A 21,342-nucleotide genomic window follows, 5' to 3' on the forward strand; every position below is an offset into this window, starting at 1 on the left:
GTAAGAGCTATGATACGAGTTCCAAAATCATGTTTCTCATTCACCTTTGATCACCTCAGCTGCCTTCTGCCCACTAATTCTATTCCCCTGCTGCTTTTTCCTAACGTTCCAAATCTCTGAACAGCGTCAAACAACCGAAACAATAAATCTGCCAAAGACATGGTTTTTCTTTCTCTTCCCAAGGATGCAATGTCCCTACATAATTACTTGGGCCAAACCAAGATTCAGTCCAGGACCAGTGACAGCTTTTCTGTACCTATAAATGTCACAACTTTACAGTTTGATATTTCATGAGTAAGGATACGATTCTGTCATGGAGGTCATGGATTCCGTGACTTTCTGGGACCTCCCTGACTTCTTCTGGGTACTGGGGCTGCCAGAGAAGTGGCTGCTGGAAAAAGCTGACCGGTGGGCCAGCCCCAGGGCTGCTGAACAGCTGAACCATGGTCAGCCCCGGCCTACTGGAGCAGCGGCCCCCAGCTCGCCAAAGCAGTGGCAGGGTTGGATCAGCCCCTGGGCTGGAGCAGCAGTGATCAGTCCCTGCCAGAGAAGCAGCAGTGGGGCTGGAGCAGTTGCAAGCCCCAGCAGTTGTTCCCCCCCAGGATATTTTTAGTAAAAGTCAGGGACAGGTCATGAATTTTTGTTTCTTGCCCATGACTTGACCCCGACTTTACTAAAAATACCTGTGACAGAATCTTAACCTTTTTCATGAGCCAGCTTCCCAGTGGAACCCAGCATACTTCTAGCCCTTGAAGGACTGGAGGTATCAGACTTCAGCATTATGGGGTGAAATCGTGGCTCAGCTGAAATCAGAGGGAGGTTTGACTTCAACAGACCCAGGATTTCACCTGTTATTTTTCTGTACATTAAAGCTAATTAGCCCCCTTTTCAGAGGTTTAAGCAGCCCCTGTGTAACCTTGCACAGTTGGACTCATTGTACCTGGCTTTACAGGTGGAGGGGCTAAAAAAAAGTCTCTATACTTTTTTTTTTTTTTTTTAAACTCTGACACATTTGTAAAACAATGTTTGTGTTAAATACATTGTGTACACAGAATACATCATACTGTGGTGTGGTGTAAAGGTTTTATTAGGATGTGTTTTGTGATAAAACTTTTATACCACATCACACCATCATATATTCCTTGTATATGTGTGCATGTATACATACATATGTATTTAAATAAATGGCATATTTCTATATGCATATTAATTTTATATAACTCCATTTTATATTAATACCCATGCTTTAGTTACAAATTCATGTTCTTACTCCTCCATCTCTGTCATTAAACACACACAGCCCATTCCGTCTCCTTTTGATATCTTTAATTAGCTTATTTTCCCACTGCTTGAAAATGACATCATACTTTTTATTTGTATATGTCTGATAAAGCTTTCACCTTAAAAGGGCTGACTGTACAAAGATTGTCAATACAAAGTTTAAAGACACCACACACACACAAAAATGACATTCAAGGCCATGTTCTGTTTGCCACACAAACAAAATAACAAGGATGTTCAGTATTAAGCCTGGACTTCTCTCTTTGATCCTCAAGTTTTGTGTTTTTAAAAGTGAGGCCCATTTTCTATGCCATAGACGGGTGTGTACGTATATATATCAAGCTCCTGAATTCAAAGTAGGGGCACTGGTAGGTAGCTTTTAGCAGTCCACTGGTTTTTTTTCTAAAATGCCCTCTATTTATTTTAAAAAGGGCAGGCCACATTCTGTCTCACTGGAAAAAACTGGATTCACATCTGGGTAACTAAGAGCAGAATCTGGCTGACCTTATTTGGACATAGGAACGCTCTGCGTTTCCTGTAAGCCCTGTGTATGAATGGCCCACGTTAGGGTGGAACAGAGTGAGCCGCATCAAGAGCTCAAAGAGTTACATTGCCTCATGGAGGCAAAATACTGTCTAAAGGGTGAAGTTCACCCATGTGTATCAAGCCAACACAAAGCCTAGGCAATGCTTAAGGCCCACTCAACCCCTATTTTCATGGTTTAAACTGGGCTTAAGAGGTCTTGTGTGCTGGCATGAGGGTGAATTTCATCTATGCCTTCAGAAGGGGGGAAAAATAGAGGAGGTGGCATTCACTTCCCCACCTGAAGAGGGGATGGCCGAGGGCCATCACCACATCCTTCACACCCCATCTGAGGGAGCTTATGCTGCTAGTGACACCAGTCTCACACAGACCTTGTCCCCAAATAAGCACGTTTGGCTAACATTTTCAAAAGTGACGAGTAGGTTGAAGTGCCTCAATTTTTGAGTCTCTAACCTGAGAGCCTTTAAAGGAAGTTCATGTTCAGACAGCAGGAGCTCAGCACTTTGTGAAAATCAGGACCCTGAAGGTGTCTCGAGTTGGGCACCCAAAATCACTAGTGACTTCTCAAAATCTTGGCCAGGAACCACAATTGTGCTTGGCTTCTGCACAACCAATATCTCGGTGGCTGTGGTGAACTATCTGAACCTCCTTAATTTTTTCCCTATAGCCACCCTCTACACAACTACACATATGACAAGCATTTTAAAGACAGGAGCTTTGAAGGGCACTTGGTGAAGGGCTATTTCCAAGACGGAAGCGATAATCCCTCTATTTGGGCCAAATAGCAACATTTTACATTTTTTCATTCCATTAAAAATTATGACGCTCCAGAATGAAAGGGGGCAGAGAGGATCAATGGAGAGAAAGATGCTATTTGGGATGGAACACTACAACCTATGCTAAATACATTGTTCTTTTTTAGTTAAAAATAATCTGTCACTATAGGTGAAAACTATTGCTACCATCTTGGAAATGCCATATGGCGGTCTCTTGTGGTTCACTCAAAGTGGGACCGCACGAGAGTGGTGAGTCAACCATACTTTTTAAGGGATAGCAATAAAGCTATTGCAGCATGTAACACCCTGTGTCCTCTGCCTACAGCACCCCAGCACAAAAAGTGTCAGAAGAACTGTCTACCTTATCTCTGAATTTTGATTTGTGTTGTGCCCTTAACATTGCTTCAATTTGCAGTATACTTTGTGCAGGTTATGGTAATAAAAATACCAAACTTCTCATAGACTTGTATGAGAGGTAGACACAATAGATGGTGGCATTTCTGCTATAGCCCTTACAGCCTCTCATGGAAATACCAATTTACTGACTTCTTATAACAGAGACGTTTCTATGATGTACATAGAAACCATACACAGACTTTTCTAAGTGTGGCTGTCTCAGTAAACTGTAGCCATTAGCAACTCTTGATTAAATCAGTACTTACAACACCCCAATCATGCCCATGAATGTTCATGCAAGATGCCCACTGAAATCAATGGGACCCATGCGCAAGCATCCAAGATCTGAATTTAGCCCTCCGTGACTTTAACTTTATGGCCTTATTTAATCAAAGCCTGTCTGGGTCCCCCTCTAACGGAGCAAAGATTGGATTGGATAGACCATCTACAGTATGCACACAATAAGGGGCATAATAATCTGCAATCATTCCACTCCCATTACAATCAACAGGAATGCCACACAAGGAACAAATGCACATACACCCTCATTGTGTTACTACAGAGCCTCTGGGTGAAATTCACACCAGTGCAGTGGACCAGTCAAGACCCAAAATGCCACTTAAGGCTCCAAGCCAGTCAGGCGCTATGCTCTCTGGCCCTGACCAGCAAAGCATTTAAGACGGTGCTGCTCTTACTATTCCCATTGAGCTCAATGGGCCTACTCTTGGGTCTGATCTGATTGACACTGAAATCAATGGAAAAACTCCCATTAACCTCAGCGCACCAGGCCTTGTGTGTGTGAAGTTACGTGTTTTGGTGGATCAAGGCTAGAGTACTTGGCCCCTTGCAGGACTGAGTGATAAACCCTTACCAGGGGGCTTAAGTGCTCCAGAGGACCCTGTGCAGGCTCCCCTTGCTGTGATGAATTTCATCTCTACTGAATGCTTTATGCTCAGTAGCTGCTTTTATGAATGAAATAATTTGTCCAGATTTCTAATTTTTATCTCCCCAAAACACTCAGAGGCAGAAGTCCACTTTATGGGCTTTCGTCTAGGAACATTTCACTTCAAAAACATTTTTAAAAGGTCTTATTAATTATATCAGAGGCCTGCAGTTCACTTGCTGTATTGTTAAAAAAAAAAAAACCAATTTTTTAAATAAACAGGGAAACAAATTTTCTTGTGGGCTGAGATCGTTGTTAGCAGGGAAGGGATAACATGGGGTGCAGAGGCAGTGACCAATCCACAGCAAAACTTTCCCACCAGGGTATAAACAGCATAAAATAGCAGTTTCTATTGGAAATGGTGACACATTCAGTGCCAGAGATGCTGCTAGAACAATTACACATGGCTATTGTAAAAATGCATACAGATATATGACTTTCAATTTGATTAAATAAAGTACTGTTATATGCTACATTGCTTATATTTGGAGCATGGCACCTATAAGAACCTGGAAAAAACCCACAATTCATCTTTATTTTCTTTGATCAAAAATATGTATAGAAATGCCTGTTTTGAGGAAAATATCATACTTTTTTTTCCGTTTAACAAAATAAATTAAATATACATGACTTCTGTTTAAACTCTATATAGAATTACAAAGGTTTTATATTTGTGATTGAATTCATTTCTAGTCCATAAAGGTATTTAATACGGTTTCTTTCTTTCTTTCTTGTTTGTTGTTTAAATTAAACTGAAATTAGATTGTTTGAATCAACTGCAAACCATTATCTGGAAAGAAAAATCACACACAACCCTAGGTGCATATTTAGCAAATTCATTCTTCCATAAACAGTTATTTTCTTTCTTTCTTTCTCCTTGTTCATTTATTTTTCATTGACACAATCAATCCAGTAGCTTGTCTCTGTAAGCCATGAATATCTGATTGAAAATCACAGCTAGCGGCATCAGAAGAGGGCAGCACATTTTGTTTTCTTGACCTTCCGCAGTTCAGTTATTATTATTATTAATTATTACTTCTTAAATATAAATATAAAGTTTCATTGTACAATGTCCTTCTCTCCTTCTTCTTGGCAGTGGCACTAAGTCATAGCGTTGGGGTGAGTTGATCATTTTTAAAGATTTTGAGCAATGCCCCATTGGGGAAAACAAAATACCCTTGATTTTCAGAAACGGAGCCAGCCAGCTAAGTTATCACAAACTGTCAGTCAAAATTACTGCTGGCAAGACGCATCTGGAGTTTCACGTCTTAAATAGAAATGTGTTTTCCAGAAATTCTTCCGCTTATTTTTTCTTTTGGAAGAGGTCAGTTGAATGTTTCAATTGATTACAGCTTCCTGGTGCTTTGGCACTACATCTCAGGTACTTTCTAGCGTCAGCCACTCTGAGATAAAGGGCCCTTCTGTACATTCCTAACAGTAAGAAGTCTGAGGGGCCTTGCACCAAAACAGGTGGTACTTGGCAGAGGCAGGAACTGCGATGTCAAATGCAGTAGCATCGTGGTCTCCTTTTTCCACTGGGCAATGCAGCAGAGTAGGTGGTGTTTCATGTCAGTTTCGTGGCGTATCTGTTGCCATCTTGATTTAGACATACAAGAAGTTTCCATTGTTTCAGATAGCCACCTTTGTGCTGAGATCAGGAATTCCTTCATTATTCCTCCTCTGCACGCTAATGGTAATAACAACAACAAAAATCTCTTTCTCTCTCTCCTCTGTCCACTTTGCCTTTTGCTGGCAGTGTCAGCTGACTCGAAGAAGTCTGTTCTGAGGTACCATGAGAAAAAAGCACCAATAAGCTACTGTATATGGCTGCCCTTTAACACTGATAATGAATGTGCTGATGCTGGTGAACTTTGCCTTCCACGTGTGAGTGAGTGTGAGTGTGGATGTCTGTGTAAATCTTTGGGTACATTTTCGATGCCCCGGCTGGAGCCAATGCAGGCCCCTGGGACAGCAAATGTTGCTGGTGGGCTACGTAGTCCTCATAATTTATGGAGGAGATGCAGTCTTTGTCAGGACCCTGAGAGACACAGATCCTGTCTCTGGGCTGCGGTCTGTGCACGGGGGCTGCAGCTGGAGGAGAGCAAGGCTTCTTTTTGGTCTGGCAGAGCCACAGAAGGACCGTCCCGAAGATGAAGACCGCTCCAGCGGGGATCCCGATGATCACCGGCCATGGCAGGCTGCTAGCGGAGGAAGGGGCCACAGGTGCGCTTGGTGGCTTGGGATCTGGATTGAGAGAGAGAGAGTGTTACAAGAGGGAAAGGGAGAAATCAAAAGAATTAATTAAAACCAGGAGAGGAGGATTCAAAACAGATGTCAAGCTAGGGCTGGCTTTTGTATACTCTGACAACCCAGCTATGCCAATTGCCAAGGGACACACAGCCAACATATAATGTTTTGCTGCTGTTTCTCCTTTGAAAGCACTGAAAGGACAAACAATCAATTTCTTTTGTTTGGGGTGGGAGGGTACCCTAAAAGGTTCTTTTAAAAATAATTTATTATTCTTTATTTCCCCAGTTCTAGCGGCCTCTTCAGAGCCAGCGCAACAGATGGTTTCTTAGCACCAGCACTCAGAGATGGAGCAGGCTTCGCTGCCCAGACCGGAGGATGAAACGAAGGCCACGTCAGCAATTATTTCCTCGTTGTCAGCCACCCAGCAACTGGACCAGCATGATCTGGTTATGCAGAGCAGAGGCCTGTCCCATATTTGCCTCTGCCAGACACGTCTCTGTTCGTTAAGGGTTTATACAGTCTCAAATATCCCTCTGTAATAGCAATCCATCGTCCTGTAGCTAAGACACACTCAGCAATGCTCAACCTAATGACCATGGGGGGCAGTTGTGGCACTTTGCAGGAATGGTCTCAAGACTTGAGTGTCTTACGTGGGCGGGAGGGCAGATTAACTAGGATCCCTAGAGCAGCTCTTCTTGAGGACTAGGACTTTGTGTGGATTTCACAGGCACTGAAGAACCGAGTGTGTGTGCGTGTTCCAAATAAGCCATGGTTGTGAGTCCCTGCTTTGGGTAAGTCAGAAGAATCCCATATCAGCCCTCTGTCTGCAGTTATCAGTCTGCAGTAACTATTCGCTTAGACGCTGACCCACTGTTAATGGCTCAGGCCCTGATTCACTGCACCTGAACAGTGCCCCATGAGCAGGAGTGAGCGAGCCTTTAGTGACAGGGGCTCACATCTGGATCCTTGCCACAGCAGCTCACTGCACGCAGCACTTTATATTCAATTGCATAGCATTGTCGCCACTGAGAATTTAAATTCACAGAGTCAAGAAATGCAGCTGATTATCCCTCTTACAAGCCGTTAGCATCCTGCATTTCTGAACATGCTGCTCAATTTAAGTGCTACTGAGAGACAGGCTGAAATGGCAATGTTCAGAATCAGATCCACGCTACCCAAATTTTAGGGTTTAGGTTCAAGGCCACTTTGTACAATGTAGACTTTATATAATATGCATCCAGGGCTCAGTTAGTGGTGTTGTGGGAAACAACTTTGAATGACCTAATTCAGGGACACACCTATGTCCTTTCCTATTCGGAAAAGCACTTATGCATGTGCTGAATTTTAAACATGTGCTTAATCCCATTGTCTTCACTAGGATTGACACACGTGTAAGTGCTTTGTTGAATAGGGATGGATTTAACCACATGCTGAAAGATGAGCAGTTTTGCTGAATCAGGCCTCTCAGGGCCAGATTTTTTTAAAGTATCTAGGCAGCTAGAGATGCAGATAGGTGGGATTTTCAAAAAGTACCTGAAAAGCATCTAGATACCTAACTCCCATTGGGAACTAGATGCCAAGGGGCTTTTGAAATTCCACTAGGGGGCTATCTGCAGCTGTAGGTACCTAGATAACTTTAAAAATTTGGCCCTAAAATACCAGAGCTCAGCTAATGGGGTAAGAGGTGGCATATAAAATCTGAGATAATTTGTAAATTCTCAATCATAATCTTGTACTGTGCTGTACAATATTTTCAAATGTGTATAACTTTCTTTCCCAGCCAAATTGCTTTAAAGACGTCAATGACTTTTTTTTTCATTGAGGCCTATCTCTAGTGTTAGTTTGAAATAGCACATGTGTAGTTTGTTTTAGTTATTTCAGTGTAAAAGCACACCAGAAAAATACCCTTTTTTAGTGCTCAATTTACACAAGATGACCACATTTACACCACTTCATTTCCTCTCCTCTCTTTTCTGAACTGCGTTGGCTCTGCCGGGCACAGGGGAGGAAAAGCAAGGACGATTTGTTTTTGTCACTAAAGCCAGCAGATTCTGGATACACATGGGGAGCAGATCCACTAGGTAAGGAGGTGCCATTTTTATAAAATCACTTTTCAGAGCAGGACTGGACTTTAAGAGTGCAAAAGGGACAATGAAGAAGTAAGACTGGAAGCCCTAGAATGCTCCTGAACTGCAGGTCTCAGCCACAGAGCAGAGCACACGCACAAGCACAGAGGGAAGCAGCTGTGAGCTTGGCCCAACAGCTCCAAGGGGATCTTCAAATATGAAATTAACAAGCCGGTCATATTCTCTTCCACACCCATTCTTCTCTTTTCACTGTGATCCTTACACAGTTTTCATTCTTCTCTGTTTATAGGCTTGTTTCATTGTTTCCTTTTACCAGCCAACCAATAAAATACAGGAGAGTGGCAGAGCCATTCAGCACCTTTGAGCGCCTGTGCTCTCTGCGGGATGACGCACAGAAGGCATCACAATATGACTTCCCGGCCCCTTCTCCAGCACAAAAGCAGAGCAGGCATTTTCAATCCAGATATTTAACCTTGCCAGACTCATTATTTATGCTGCCCACAAGAAGGCTCAGTGTGGAGAAGAGATGGACTGAAAGACACAACTGGCAGTAGGGAAATCAGCATAATCTGGCCGCTCACCAGATTCCAAGCTGTGTAAATCAGTCCAGCTCCACTGAGGTCAATGGCATCCAAGCGTCAATGGAGCAAAGCTGATTTATACCAGCTGAGGATCTGTACCAGTGATTGCAATGATGCCGCAATGCAGAACGCTGGCCCGGGAAGTTTAGAAGCAAAGAAGGAAAGCTCCAGCCAGCCCACACTGACCTGGCAATACAGTGAGGAAAGCGCTGCGGAAGCTGTATCCCATTGTGTTTGCCCCTAGGCAGATGTACATCCCGGCATCCTCCTCTTTAGCTCGCGTTATCATCAGTTTGTTTAAGTAGGAGCCGTCGGGACGGGACCAGACCTCCCCGGTGGGGAGCACAACAAACTTCTGCCCCCCGACGTCAATGGTGGAGTTGTATTTGTTCTCCGTGCCGTACTCCACCCTTTTCAGCCACTGGATGACAGGCTTGACGTCGCTGCGGACCTTGCACTGGAACGACGTGGTCCCACCGTAGTCCACAGTAGTGTTCACCGGGTGCGTTCCCGTGAGAATGGGTTTGGACCGAGTCCTCTCTACAGATAAATACAGCACGTGATTAAAATGAATTGTGTTCACTGGCCCTACGTGGAATTGTTTAAATACTGATGCTGCAAAACTCTCCATCAGTGCTAAGGAATCAGGCCCCTAGAAATCTCATCTCAGAGGTATTTTCCATCACTCCTCTGATCTTATTATCCCAGCCACCTATTGAGTTAGGGGAAAATCGATATTCAGCCACCCACGCCCCATAATGTTACGGGGAGTCGCACAGTTCAACCCCCGAACTAACTCGTTTCCCTCCTGCTGTTTCTAGACAGTAACACAAGCCCAGTGTAAAGCTGCATTTCCCAGGTTGCACTCAAAAGGCTAAACATTGCAGAGGTGCAACAGAGGAGGGAGTGGGGAAGAAGGAAGGCACCAAGCGGCCTTCCCCTCCCTTTGCACCCTGCTTTCAAAGTCCTGGCCCATTTGAAGTCCCTGTGCTCTCCTGAGTGCAAGAACTGACCCCTGCTACTACCCGCCCCGGGGTGCTGCTTATCTCAAAAAGGAGAGGCGGGGGGGGAGGGGTTATGCGCCCCCCCATTGCTGATGCTGGCCAGTGTAGCTGAATGGCCACAGAGGTGAAGGCTGGTTGCAATCTCTAAAGGGTGCTGCAGCAGCTGCTGTCCTGTCTGCATGCTGAACATGGATCACACCTCCTTAGGTGCGACATTTCCCAGAGATGTTCCTCGGGGGCGCAGGGCAGTGCTGCCTCACCCCAGCACAGGCCTGCGCCTTCATGGTGCACTCTCTGGCCCTTGGGCAGTATAACACATGCAGCATTATTCTCTGAATCTGGCAACACGTCCGGAGCCAGGGTGAGAGAGGGCAAACCGGAGGGACACTTTCCTGCCTCTATTCCTGAATTAAATACAGGGAACCCTGCAGGATGGTGTGGCAAAGGTGGCAACCTTGGCATTAATCCCCATGCTGGCCCATGGCATCACCAGGCTAGCTCCCTGGTAGGGTGGCAGTTACATGTTATCTTAGGATGTTCCCATGGGGCAGCCCTGCTGGATCTGTAGGATATTGTGTACTTTACCCCAGGAGATCTATTGCGAGTTCACGGAAGAATCACAGGTACAGACTGTTGCTAGCCCAGTGTGTGTACAACAAGATGGGGAAAGGAGCATTCCCTCTCCTTGCACAGGGCAATTCCAGTCTCTCCAAAAGTCCCCTGGACATACCAAATAAGATGATCCACCTTCCGCACTAGCTAGCTGATGGTGGGGGAGGGCAGGCTGCATCCTGCTAATGGGTGCAGCAATTGCCACTCTGGTACACGCTCCCCGCAGTGCACTGAGTATCCTGCTTCATCATAGGGGATGGCAGAATGTCTGTGGGAACCTGATGCTGATGGGGAGTCACCACCCACTTTTCTGGCTCAGGGAGGCTTTCACACCAAGGTTTAAGCCCATATATGTTAGGGGTGGGTATGACCTCCTAAAGCAAGGGCTCCACCTCCACCTACATTTATTCCTACTTGGTCTAGTCTAATTGTAAATGTCCTAGGCATGGAGAACCCCCACTTCCCATGCTATTTTCTGAGGAGGAAGCTGCAGGCATCTTGCTTCCCTAGCCAGCAGGGGAGCTTTCTTTCCCCTCTAATCATCTTGCCTTCAACGATGATAAATGCAAAGTAATGCATGTTGGAAAATGTAATCCCAACTATACATATAAAATGATGGGGTCTAAATTAGCTGTTACCACTCAAGAAAGAGATCTTGAAGTCATTGGGGATAGTTCTCCGAAAACTACCACTCAGGGTGCAGAGGCAGTCAAAAAGCTAACAGAATGTTGGGAATCATTAGGAAAGGGATAGATAATAAGACGGAAAATATCATATTGTCTCTTTATAAATTCATGGTATGCCAACATCTTGAATACTGCGTGCAGATCTGGTCACCCCATCTCAAGAAAGATATATTGGAATTGGAAAAGATACAGAAAAAGGGCAACAAAAATGATTAGGGGCATGGAAAAGCTTCCATATGAGGAGAGATTAATAAGACTGGGACTTTTCAGCTTGGAAAAGAGACGACTAAGGGGGGATATGACAGAGGTCTATACAATCATGACTGGTGTGGAGAAAGTAAAAAAGGAAGTGTTATTTACTCCTTCTCATAACACAAAAACTAGGAGTCACCAAATGAAATGAATAGGCAGCAGGTTTAAAACGAACCAAATGAAGCACTTCTTCACACAACGCACAGTCAACCTGTGGAACTCCTCGCCAGAGGATGTTGTGAAGGCCAAGATGACAACAGTGGTAAAAAAAAAACTAGGTAAGTTCATGGAAGATAGGTCCAGTAAGGGCTATTAGCCGGGATAGGTAGGGATTGAAAACCATGTTCTGAAGTGTCCTTAGCCTCTGTTTGCCAGAGGCTGGGAATAGGTGACAGGATGGATCATTTGATGATTATCTGTTCTGTTCATTCCCTCTGAACATCTGGCACTGGCCACTGTCAGAAGACAGGATACTGAGCTAAATGGACCACTGGTCTGATCCAGTATGGCCATTCTTATGTTGCCTCAGGAGCATTCCCAGATTCCCTGCTGGTCAGGGAAGCAAGATACCATGACAGAAAATCAAACACCAGGGTCCCGAAGGACAGTAACACTAGTTCACCAGACCAGCCTATTATTATTTATTATTATTAGAACTTAAGAGGCCCCAAGCAGGAATCAACGCCCAGTTTTGTCAAGCACCGTAAAAGATAAGTTTATCCATTATTCTTGTCAGATGCAGAATAGATTCAGTGCTTACATTTGAAAGTCAGTATTTACCATCAGTTTCGAGAGAGCAATATCTGAGATACCACAGATTTCCCTCTTCTAGGCACACGGAGATACTGTGGCATCTCAGACATCACTTTGTGATAACAACTGGCAAATGCTGACTTTTTAATGGGCTGGATGTGGAAAGAATCAGTTCTTGGAAACACTGGGCAGGAGTTGAGGTGGGAGGAAGGAACAATGTTCCATACTTCAAAGAGTCAGGATGGGATGTACAGGGGGTTATCGGCAATGAGATCCCAAAGACGTGCTTCAGGAATACGGGCCCAAGTGGCAGAAATCCCACATATTCTCAAGAGGTCGTACATGAGGAACACACCAGCAGGGATCAAAGCTGAAGAGATCTAGTCTCAAATAAGCAGGTGAGACTGAAGAGTGAAGGCTCAGGAGAAAAAAAAAAAAAAAAGATTTAAGGGAGGAAATTTAATAAAACCTGAAACGTGCCACAGCATGTTATTAAAATGGGAAGAAGCCTGTGAAAACGCTTTAATGCTCTTATCGCTTTGGTTCTATTGCCTCTTTGGTCACTGTTTTTGTTCCTAGCCAGCAAAGGATAATGAAAACACAGGTTACATACAGCTTTAGGTTGATAAAAACCAAGATAAATGGGGACTATTCTCTGACACAGAAAAAGGTTTGTTCTTCATGCTGTCTGGTTTTGATGAAGTGAAAATGCCACAACTGACATTAGGATGGGGCTTGATTCATTTCCCTGTCTCTGCTCCTGGTTTTAGTGTAAACACATGTTTTTACTGTCTCCACGCAGCTGCATTTTTATCGATACCAGATGTCCAGCAGGTTTGTGCATTCAGAGTGCAACGGCAGTCCCCACATGTGCTTTTAATTCCTGTTATTCTACAGAAAGGGAGTTATCAGAGAGCAGATCATTACTGTTCACATCGGGATAAGTTTTATCATGCTAAAACACAAGCACTAACACACAATAAACATGTTTTCCGTGTGTTATGTGTTGCTTTATGGTCTTCCATACCCTTGCTCCGGACTAATCAAAGATATTTGATCTTCCCTCTCACAGCTTATCTCCTCCTCTTTCTTGAGCTTGGAGCATCATAATCATTTCCATGGCAACGTACTAGGCTACCATGAACATAGCATTACGACTTAAGAATAGAAGCTCTTCCTCACTTGGTTTGAGTAGATTCTCCAATATAATTACCTTCAACAATAATAGGGGAGATGGGAAATTAGAGTCCTCTGTATAGTTAAATACGGAGGACGGCAATCTAGTTCATCCCACTGCCACAGCAGGACAATCCCTACTGTATGTGCCTTAAGGGCCAGATTTATAGAGGTATTTAGGTGCAAAAGATGCAGATAGATGCCTAGTGGGATTTTCAAAGTGCCTATGTGCCTAACTGCCAATGGGTACCAGAATTCAGTGCCTCAGAATTAGGGAGTTTGGCACAGAGAGACTTTTGAAAATCCCAGTAGGGGTCCATCTGTAACTTTAGTTTCCTATACAAATCTGCCCCTACATGCTTTGTCTGGTTAATTGTTAATGACTCTAGTGATGGAGCTTCTATCACTTCTCTTGGAAGACAGCTCTATGAACCAATAGATCTCTTTTCTCTAATATCCAGCCTAATTTTTCCATCCCATTATCCCAGTGATAGCTGTAATCGCTTGAGCCACCCTAAACTATTTTTCTTCAGATACATTAAAGGCCTTATCCAACCTACAGCGAAATCAACAGAACAACTCCCAATGGCACTTAGACCCTAAGAGTGGGATGTTCTGGTCCACAAAGTGACTTCTACAGTCTGAAATTGCACTGACTTTTTTTGGCAGGCATATCACATTGTGAGCACACAGACGAGGAGTGATCACCGTCACCCTTAGCTCTCTATTTTTTCCAGAGTAGCTCCCTGCCCCAGACAAACTTATTTCCTGCCCTTGTTTCTGACCTATCTGTTATGGACTCTGAAGAGTTGTTTTTCTGTCTTCGCTGAAGTTTGCAACACCTCCCAGTTTAGTATAATCTGTGAATTCAGTTTCTGGCATTGCATACAGCTCTCGGTACAAAGTTCTGTTTATTCTAGTCAGCCCTCTTGTAAAAGCCCCTCCCTAATAACCCACTCAGCCCAGAGGCAGCACTTACGGATTACTTCAACTTTATATGTCGCATTGATTTCTCCAACTTTGTTAAACACTCGGCAAGTGTATTTCCCACTGTCCTCAGGCTTTAGGTTCTTCAAGTTCAGCGTCCACTTCTTCTTCTTGTTCTCCCCAATCTCCTGAGGTGTGAGGGGCTTATTGTCCTTCAGCCAGGTGATGTCAGGCCTAGGGTTCCCACTGGCAACACACTTCAGACGGACTGAGCTCCCTACAGGCCGGGCAATCACCCTCCGTCTCATCTTGGCAGGCTGTGTGAATCTGGGCCGGGCTGCAAAGGACAGGAATAATTGATTACAATAAGTAAGGAGCATGATGGGCCACAAAACTAGAGCACTGCACTGCGGCCAACAAGAACTGCCAGCCTTGTTTCTGAGGCTCCCTACTCCAGATGTGCAAGAACTGCCCATGCGTCACTACTGCATACACTGGCCCAATGTGGTTCCTTCATAAAAATAAGTAATACACAGATTCATAGATTTTAAGGTCAGAAGGGACCATTGTGACCATACGTCTGAATTCCGACATAAGACAGGACATAGAATTTCACCCTGCAATAATGGCAGTTGATTACAGCAAAGTCACAAAATAAGACCAGAGTCACCTGTATCTCAGGGCAGAATTTGACCCCATAGTTTACCTTAACATTACTACCACATTTCAGCACAAGGCTACAGAATTCTATACTTTACATTTCCTGGTTTCAGCCATGACCAAAAGCAGAATCCAAAATCCCACAAGGTTGTTTGTTCTCCTGGTCTATTTGTGGTCCGGTTGGACTTCATCCTGAGAGGTGTCAAGTATCCCCTACACCCACTGGTTTTAATGGGATTTCAAAGTGCTCAGCAACTTCCCAAATGTGGCCAAATGCTAGCAGAGAGTAAGATAAACTGTACAAGGAGCCTGCACTCTCTGTAACGCCAAGCCAATTTTACAAGGTCCAGAGGTTCGGACAGACCAGCCGAGCATCCAGACTTTTGAGTGTTGATCTGAACAGAACTTTCTGAGATTCATCCAGCATTATTTTATGAAGAATTCATAATAAAAAGCCCTCTCATTAAAAAAAAACCCCCATGAGTTTCCGAGATTAGCAAGCACTACAACCCATTCATCCCAACGGGCTGATGAGCAAAAGTAGGGTGCTGTTCCATCACAATAGTCTCTGGGAGACTCTGCAATGGGTAGTGGGTTCTGCTCCAACCTCGTCTCGCCCGAGAAGCACAAGTTCTCAAATGGAAGCTCACACTGGGTCGAATCCTGACTTCACAAAAGTCAGGATTTACAAAAGCACACAAGGGACTCAGGCGCTCAGCTCCCACTGATTTTCAATTACATTATTTCAATTCTTCATTAAATCCCACATCACAGTTTCAGAGGAAAAGGGGGTGGAACAATTTTATCAGCACGACTTTAGTAGCTTTGCACCGTGTCCTTGCTGTAAAACAACGGGACGGCCTGATTTACCAATATGATAAACGCTTCTAAGAATTGCTACATTGGAATAGGACAAGTTTCAAGGCCAGAACCTTGTCTAAGAGTAACCTGTACTGAATGATTCAGAAGAAGGTATAAATCCCTCACAATTACTCTCATTATGCAATACAACACCCGGGGCATTACTTAGTGCAATTTCCTGCCAAGCCTACTTCCACGTCTTCCTCTTCTTTAGCCTACCTAACTTCCACCTGGCAATCCTCCAACCTATTCAAAACACTCCAGCCAAATTCACCTTCCTCTCTCACTACTCTGACCAGGCCAATCCCATCTCAGAGTGTGGCTCCCACCTCAGAATGAAACTCCTTTCCCTCACTACACAGCACTGCCCTGTTACATCTCGTGGCTTGTGCCCCTAACTCTCTCTCACTCAGGCTTAGAGCCAAGGCCCTCTGCACTTTGTCGTTTGCGGTCTCCTGGGCCGGATGTATCCTCTGTGATCCTTTCCTCCTCCAAGCCCCCTTCCTTCCACCGAGTCTCCAATGATCCACCCTCCCCCACCAACCTAATGAAATTTAATTTAATAGCTCTTCCTCCTAGCCCCAAAGGGAGCTGATAAGCTGCGTACCTTGTCCTTTGTGTAACATCCCTTTCCTTCCTTCCTGTAACCTGCTTGGCTGCTGCCCTTTCTCCTGGCACTCTGTCATGAGGCGTCTAGCCTAGAGCGTAAGGGCTGCATCTTTAATTCTATCTGTAAAGGGCTGTGCAAATATTGAACAGATGGATGTGACTGGCCTTCTCTAGGATGCACTGAGGCAGGCTGCACCCATTAGCCACTGGCCCACATTGTTGAGGTGTGTGTCACAGCAGCGGCGTAGCTGTGGGAACTCCAGGTGGGCTGTGCTTGAGACACTCTCCCAAGCTCCCCAGTGAACAGGGGGAGTCTTGCTGCACTTCCTAGGGGGGGTGCAGCATGTGCCTGCACTGTGAACTCAGCCAGCTCTGTTCTCCGGTGCACAGGCGTGGTGGGGCCATGAAGTGTCCTTGGAGGCACAAGCCGAGGGTTCTTGGTGTCTGATGGGAGAAACTCCCCATGCCCTCCCCACCTTCACACACAGTCTGACTCATTATGAATGACCGGCTCATTCTCGTGCTTTTTTGCTGCTTCACAGCAGTGGCAACAATGACAGCCTGAGCTCTGGTGGGGGCGGGTTTATGGCTGCTGTGCCACTCCCGCTCCGTCCCATCAGCCCTCGGGAGTGGGAGAGGCGGCCAGGCAGCTCCGTGTGTGAGGATGTTGGCGTGCAGGCCTCATCCCACACACTTGAGGCAAAGAAGGTCACACACACTGGCCTCAGACCCAGCCACGCTCTCCGGGAAGGAGGCTGCCCACGGCGCTTCTGCTCTCCAAGGCTCGTCCTTGTGTGAGCAGCCGCCTAACCCCACTCTCCTCTTCTCCCCCTCCTCTCCCTCCCATTTCCTCCCCCCCCCCCCCACGGCTGTCATTTTGGGTCTCCGCCATGTCACGTTATTTCAAACTCTGGTGAAAAAATGCTTCACTCTCCAAGCAGGGGCTTTCATGTGTAACCTAATGAACCGGAGCAACTTCAGCACTGAATGTACTAGCAGCGACAGCTGAGGCAGTGTCACATGCTAGCCCATTCCATAGGTTTCCGTGTGTAAATTGCTGGGTATTCCCTTGATCATCTCCTGAAACCAGAGGCCTCTTATCCTGTAAAAACAATCACACTTCCAGAGAGATAATTAACCCCTTCACCACCACGCACTGGGAGTGCTCGACAGCACGAGGTTTAGCCGCTGTCCTGGGGACACACGCCAACAGGGTGCTTTAACTATGGATGCAGAGCGTCTGTCTATGAGGCACAGAAGCAGTGAATAGCCAGCAGTGAAATAGGTCTAAATTGTTATCTTCTAATGAGGCAATAATTTACTCTGTGCGCATGAACTGCAGCTCAGGGAAGGGTGCATTCTCACTGGATGGGATTCCTAGCCAGGTATTAGCATATCACAGTGCAGGTCCAGAATAGGCACATTCACTAACATTTTTTACTCTGACCAATGAGTCACATCACTGACATTAATCTTGGAACTTCCTGTGTAACAGCCCATACCTGCCCTCTGCTTGTATAAAAATATTTCAGGAGGGTTTGTTTCCCCAGGTAGTCCCTTACACAGTGACCATATTGTGAAATAGGGTCAACATTTCCTCACTACAGTCAGGTCAACAGCTCAGTTTGCTTTCACTCCTTTCTCATCCCATGAGAACCTTTGTTTGGAGTCCTGTGTTCACCCCTCTAATAATCCCACTCTGAGACACAGCAATCTACAGGTAAAACAATACTTTTTCAGGCTTCTTTTCCCCCTTCTGCTTTTAGAAGGTTAAGTGATTACTGTGGCCTCAAAAGCTGCTCCATCCTGTGTGTGATACACTGAAACCAGATCCCATTTACAGTCCTGAAAGGTTTCCTTGACAAAAGCTTGAATTAGGCAAGTTCAAAGAGGCCAGCTGACAAAAGAAAAGAGAGAGAGACCCACTCACAGAGAAGAAAGAGTGAGACAGAGTGAGAAGCCGAGAGAGCTGTGAGCTTGCGTTTACTAAATGGCCGTCCCAAAATCTGTATCATCTACTAAAGATTTGCTTGCTGAACTGCCAGAGGACCCCATTACAGAATGCCTCTATGTTACTTAGACTTTGCACGACTGTTCTCTCACATATCTCTTGGAGTTTGCTTTGTAAACTCCAAGAGCTGCCACTTTAGTACAGTATAAATTATGACATATGCAAGAGTGAGGGAAACACAAGTTGACTGATTCAAAGGAGTGGTGTGTGCAGCAGGTTTCCTGCTTTAATGCTGTTTATTACGAGGGTTTATTCAGTGTAATTAAAATTAAATAATTAATGTCAAAATGTCAAGCAGAAAACCTCGGTAGGAAGAAGTTTAACAGATTCTCTTTCTTGAGGAATATCTCACAGATGGACGGATTAGTTTTAGAGGCTCCTGTGGTATCCCATTAACAGACGAGAGTTAACACAATGGTCACAGAAATGTCTAATTCAGCGGTTCTCAACCGGTGGTACGGTGGTACTTCGAAGAAGACTGGGTGGTACGCGAGCCGTACCACGCCGCCGAATCTGCCACCGAAAGCCCCCCCCCCCCGCCCCCCCCCCCCCCCCGCCGCTGCCACGAAACCCCGCCGCCGCTGAAAGTTCCCCTCCACCCCCACCGCGAAACCCTGCCACCGAAAAGGGGTAAACGGCGGCAGGGTTTCGGCGGAGGGCATTGTTCCCCCCATGTAACCCCGCCGCCGCCGAAAGTCCCACCCCCCCCCCCCCCTTTTTTTCCCCGAGTGGAAAAAAAGGTTGAGAATCGCTGGTCTAATTTATTGTGATCGTCCATAATTATCTCTAGAGGGCATGTCTGCCATGGAGCTCAACTTCTGTCTCGTGCCCTTTATAGGAATTAGGTCAGATCACACTACAAAGTTTTGCTGTCAAAGCTATGTTGGTCAGGAGTGTAAAAAAAAAAAATCACACCCCTAACCAACATAGCCAAGCTGGCAAAAATCACTGTGTAGACGCAGCTTATATAGGCAAAAGAGTCCTTATGCCAGTATACCTTACATCATTCGGGGAGGTGGTTTAACTATACTGGAAAAAAAACTCCATTAGCCACTATAAACTATCTCCACTTGGGGTTTTGTACTGTACACTAGCCCAAATGGTGATTTTCAGAAATGCTCAACATTGGCCTAACTTTGCTCCTAGTGAAACCAGATCTCCCCCCCACCCCCCCGTTCCACCAATTTGACTTCAACAGAGTTAGGCTGGAGCTGAGTGCTTTTGAAAATCCCACTATAAATTTCTATATGGAGAACCTATGCCAAGCCGTAATAGGGCTGCACATGCGAAGCAATGCCACTGCCCACGGAAACAACTACAAGAGAGAACAATGCTAGAGGCTCCAGAGTGGATCACCAGCGACATTTCCAGGGGCAGAAGGACACTGAATAAAGGAAGTGACTAGTTCAGACTGATGCATTCACCTGAGATTGTATTTGACATTTGGCCGTCCCTAGATAAAATCAATCCGATCCCTGAATTCCTCTCACTCTGCCTTTACCGTTCCTTCAGTGCAATGTGACATCAAGGCAGATCGCTGTGGATAGCACTGCACAGGGATGTGTGGGAAGCCAAAATAAATCTGTCCCTTACCCCACTGCTTCCCAGAATGATCTTCATATTCTCCATTGGAGCCTTCAGACACCGGGCTGTCCTTTCCTGAGTTGATGTCATCTGCAGGGAAAGGGAAAGAGAGGCTGTTAGATACATCTCCCCCTACCTGGCTGCTTTTGATGGGTGGTTGCATAGCCTTTGGGAGGCGCTGCGCTGCCACAATGCACTTAAAGTGCATTTTGCATTCACTTCCTGGTGCCTGCAGCCTGGCCAGTTTAATGAATAATTTTGAACTTTTCAGTAGGCTACCAACGTGATGGGAGATTAATCAATGTTTCCATTAATAGCCGACAAAAGCCCTTTTGTTTATATTTACTGATGACTGTTCCCTAGGAGGAGCTGATCCATTCTACCCTCCACGCAAATAATGATATACATCAAAATTACAGCTAATTAAACCCGGGAGGTGGGAGAGTCTTATGTGATCAGTCATGCGGCGTGCAAGGAATGGAATTCTGGCAACAGTTTTACTTTGCACTTTTCATAAAAATCAGGAGAGCAAGCAGGCTTATTGGGGTCAAACAAACCTGGGAGAGTGCTGAATGAAAAGCTTTGGTCAGGAAGGCAACAATGTTGAGTAGACAAGCTATTTTAAAAAAAAAAAACCGAAGGTTATAGGAATGTATTGGACTAAACTTATGATCCATCTAGTCCTGTTCCCCTATCATCATAATTTCTATTACAGTAGTGTCTGGAGGCCCTATCTGAGATCTGTGCCCCAACTGTGCTAGGCGCTGCACAAACCAACAGTAAGAGAACCCCTTCCCAGTCTAAATGGACAAGACAAAGGGTAGGAGAAAGTAATTATTATCATCTCTGGTTTACAAATGGTGAAACTGAGGTTCAGAGAATTACCCAAGGTCACATAAAATGTCACTGTCAGAACCAGGAGTAGAACCCTTTTTTCTGGACAAAACGCTGACATCTATTAACTATACCATAGCTCATCCCAGACAAGTCACTCAAGCCAAAATTTTCAGATACAGGAGGAATTAAGATCCCTATTTCAGAACCTAGTTAATTGGTTTTATTTTCAGAGGTGCTAGAAATTCAGTGGGACTTGTAACAGGGAGCCTGAAGGGCTGGGTGACCTACTTGCTGGAATGCTTGATTGCCAGTCCCTTGCTTCGCTGGTCGAAGGGCCTCAGTCTGTAAGGCAGTTAGGTAGGGGGACCCAGACCCTCCCTCTCCACCGGGTCCCAGCCCACGACCCTGTGTGAGACAACCCCTGAACACACTTCCCAGCAGGAAGTCTAAATCCACTGCCCTGGGCTACCGCTGCCCCTTCAGTTCAGGACATGACCCCATACAGTCAACTTG

The 21,342-nt window shown here is 45.3% G+C and overlaps 1 protein-coding gene across 18 annotated transcripts in view; it reads right to left on the reverse strand.

Annotated features, from left to right (window-relative positions):
- Window positions 1-502: 502 nt before the first annotated feature.
- The window catches only part of FGFRL1 (fibroblast growth factor receptor like 1), a 320,481-nt gene continuing 299,641 nt past the window's right edge, over window positions 503-21,342 (reverse strand). For all 18 annotated transcript variants that reach the window (XM_067567663.1, XM_067567662.1, XM_067567669.1 and 15 more), the window contains 4 exons: window positions 20,002-20,082; window positions 14,320-14,604; window positions 9,044-9,397; window positions 503-6,183 (listed from right to left, as the gene is read on the reverse strand). In XM_067567663.1, the coding sequence (XP_067423764.1) occupies window positions 5,774-6,183; window positions 9,044-9,397; window positions 14,320-14,604; window positions 20,002-20,082 (1,130 nt within the window). In that variant the 3' untranslated portion in view covers window positions 503-5,773. The remainder of the gene's footprint in view (window positions 6,184-9,043; window positions 9,398-14,319; window positions 14,605-20,001; window positions 20,083-21,342) is intronic.

Source organism: Emydura macquarii, unplaced genomic scaffold (assembly GCF_026122565.2).
Source record: "Emydura macquarii macquarii isolate MOO-44397 ecotype Brisbane River unplaced genomic scaffold, CSIRO-AGI_Emac_v2 contig_2795, whole genome shotgun sequence".
Classification (NCBI taxonomy): Eukaryota; Metazoa; Chordata; order Testudines; family Chelidae; genus Emydura; species Emydura macquarii.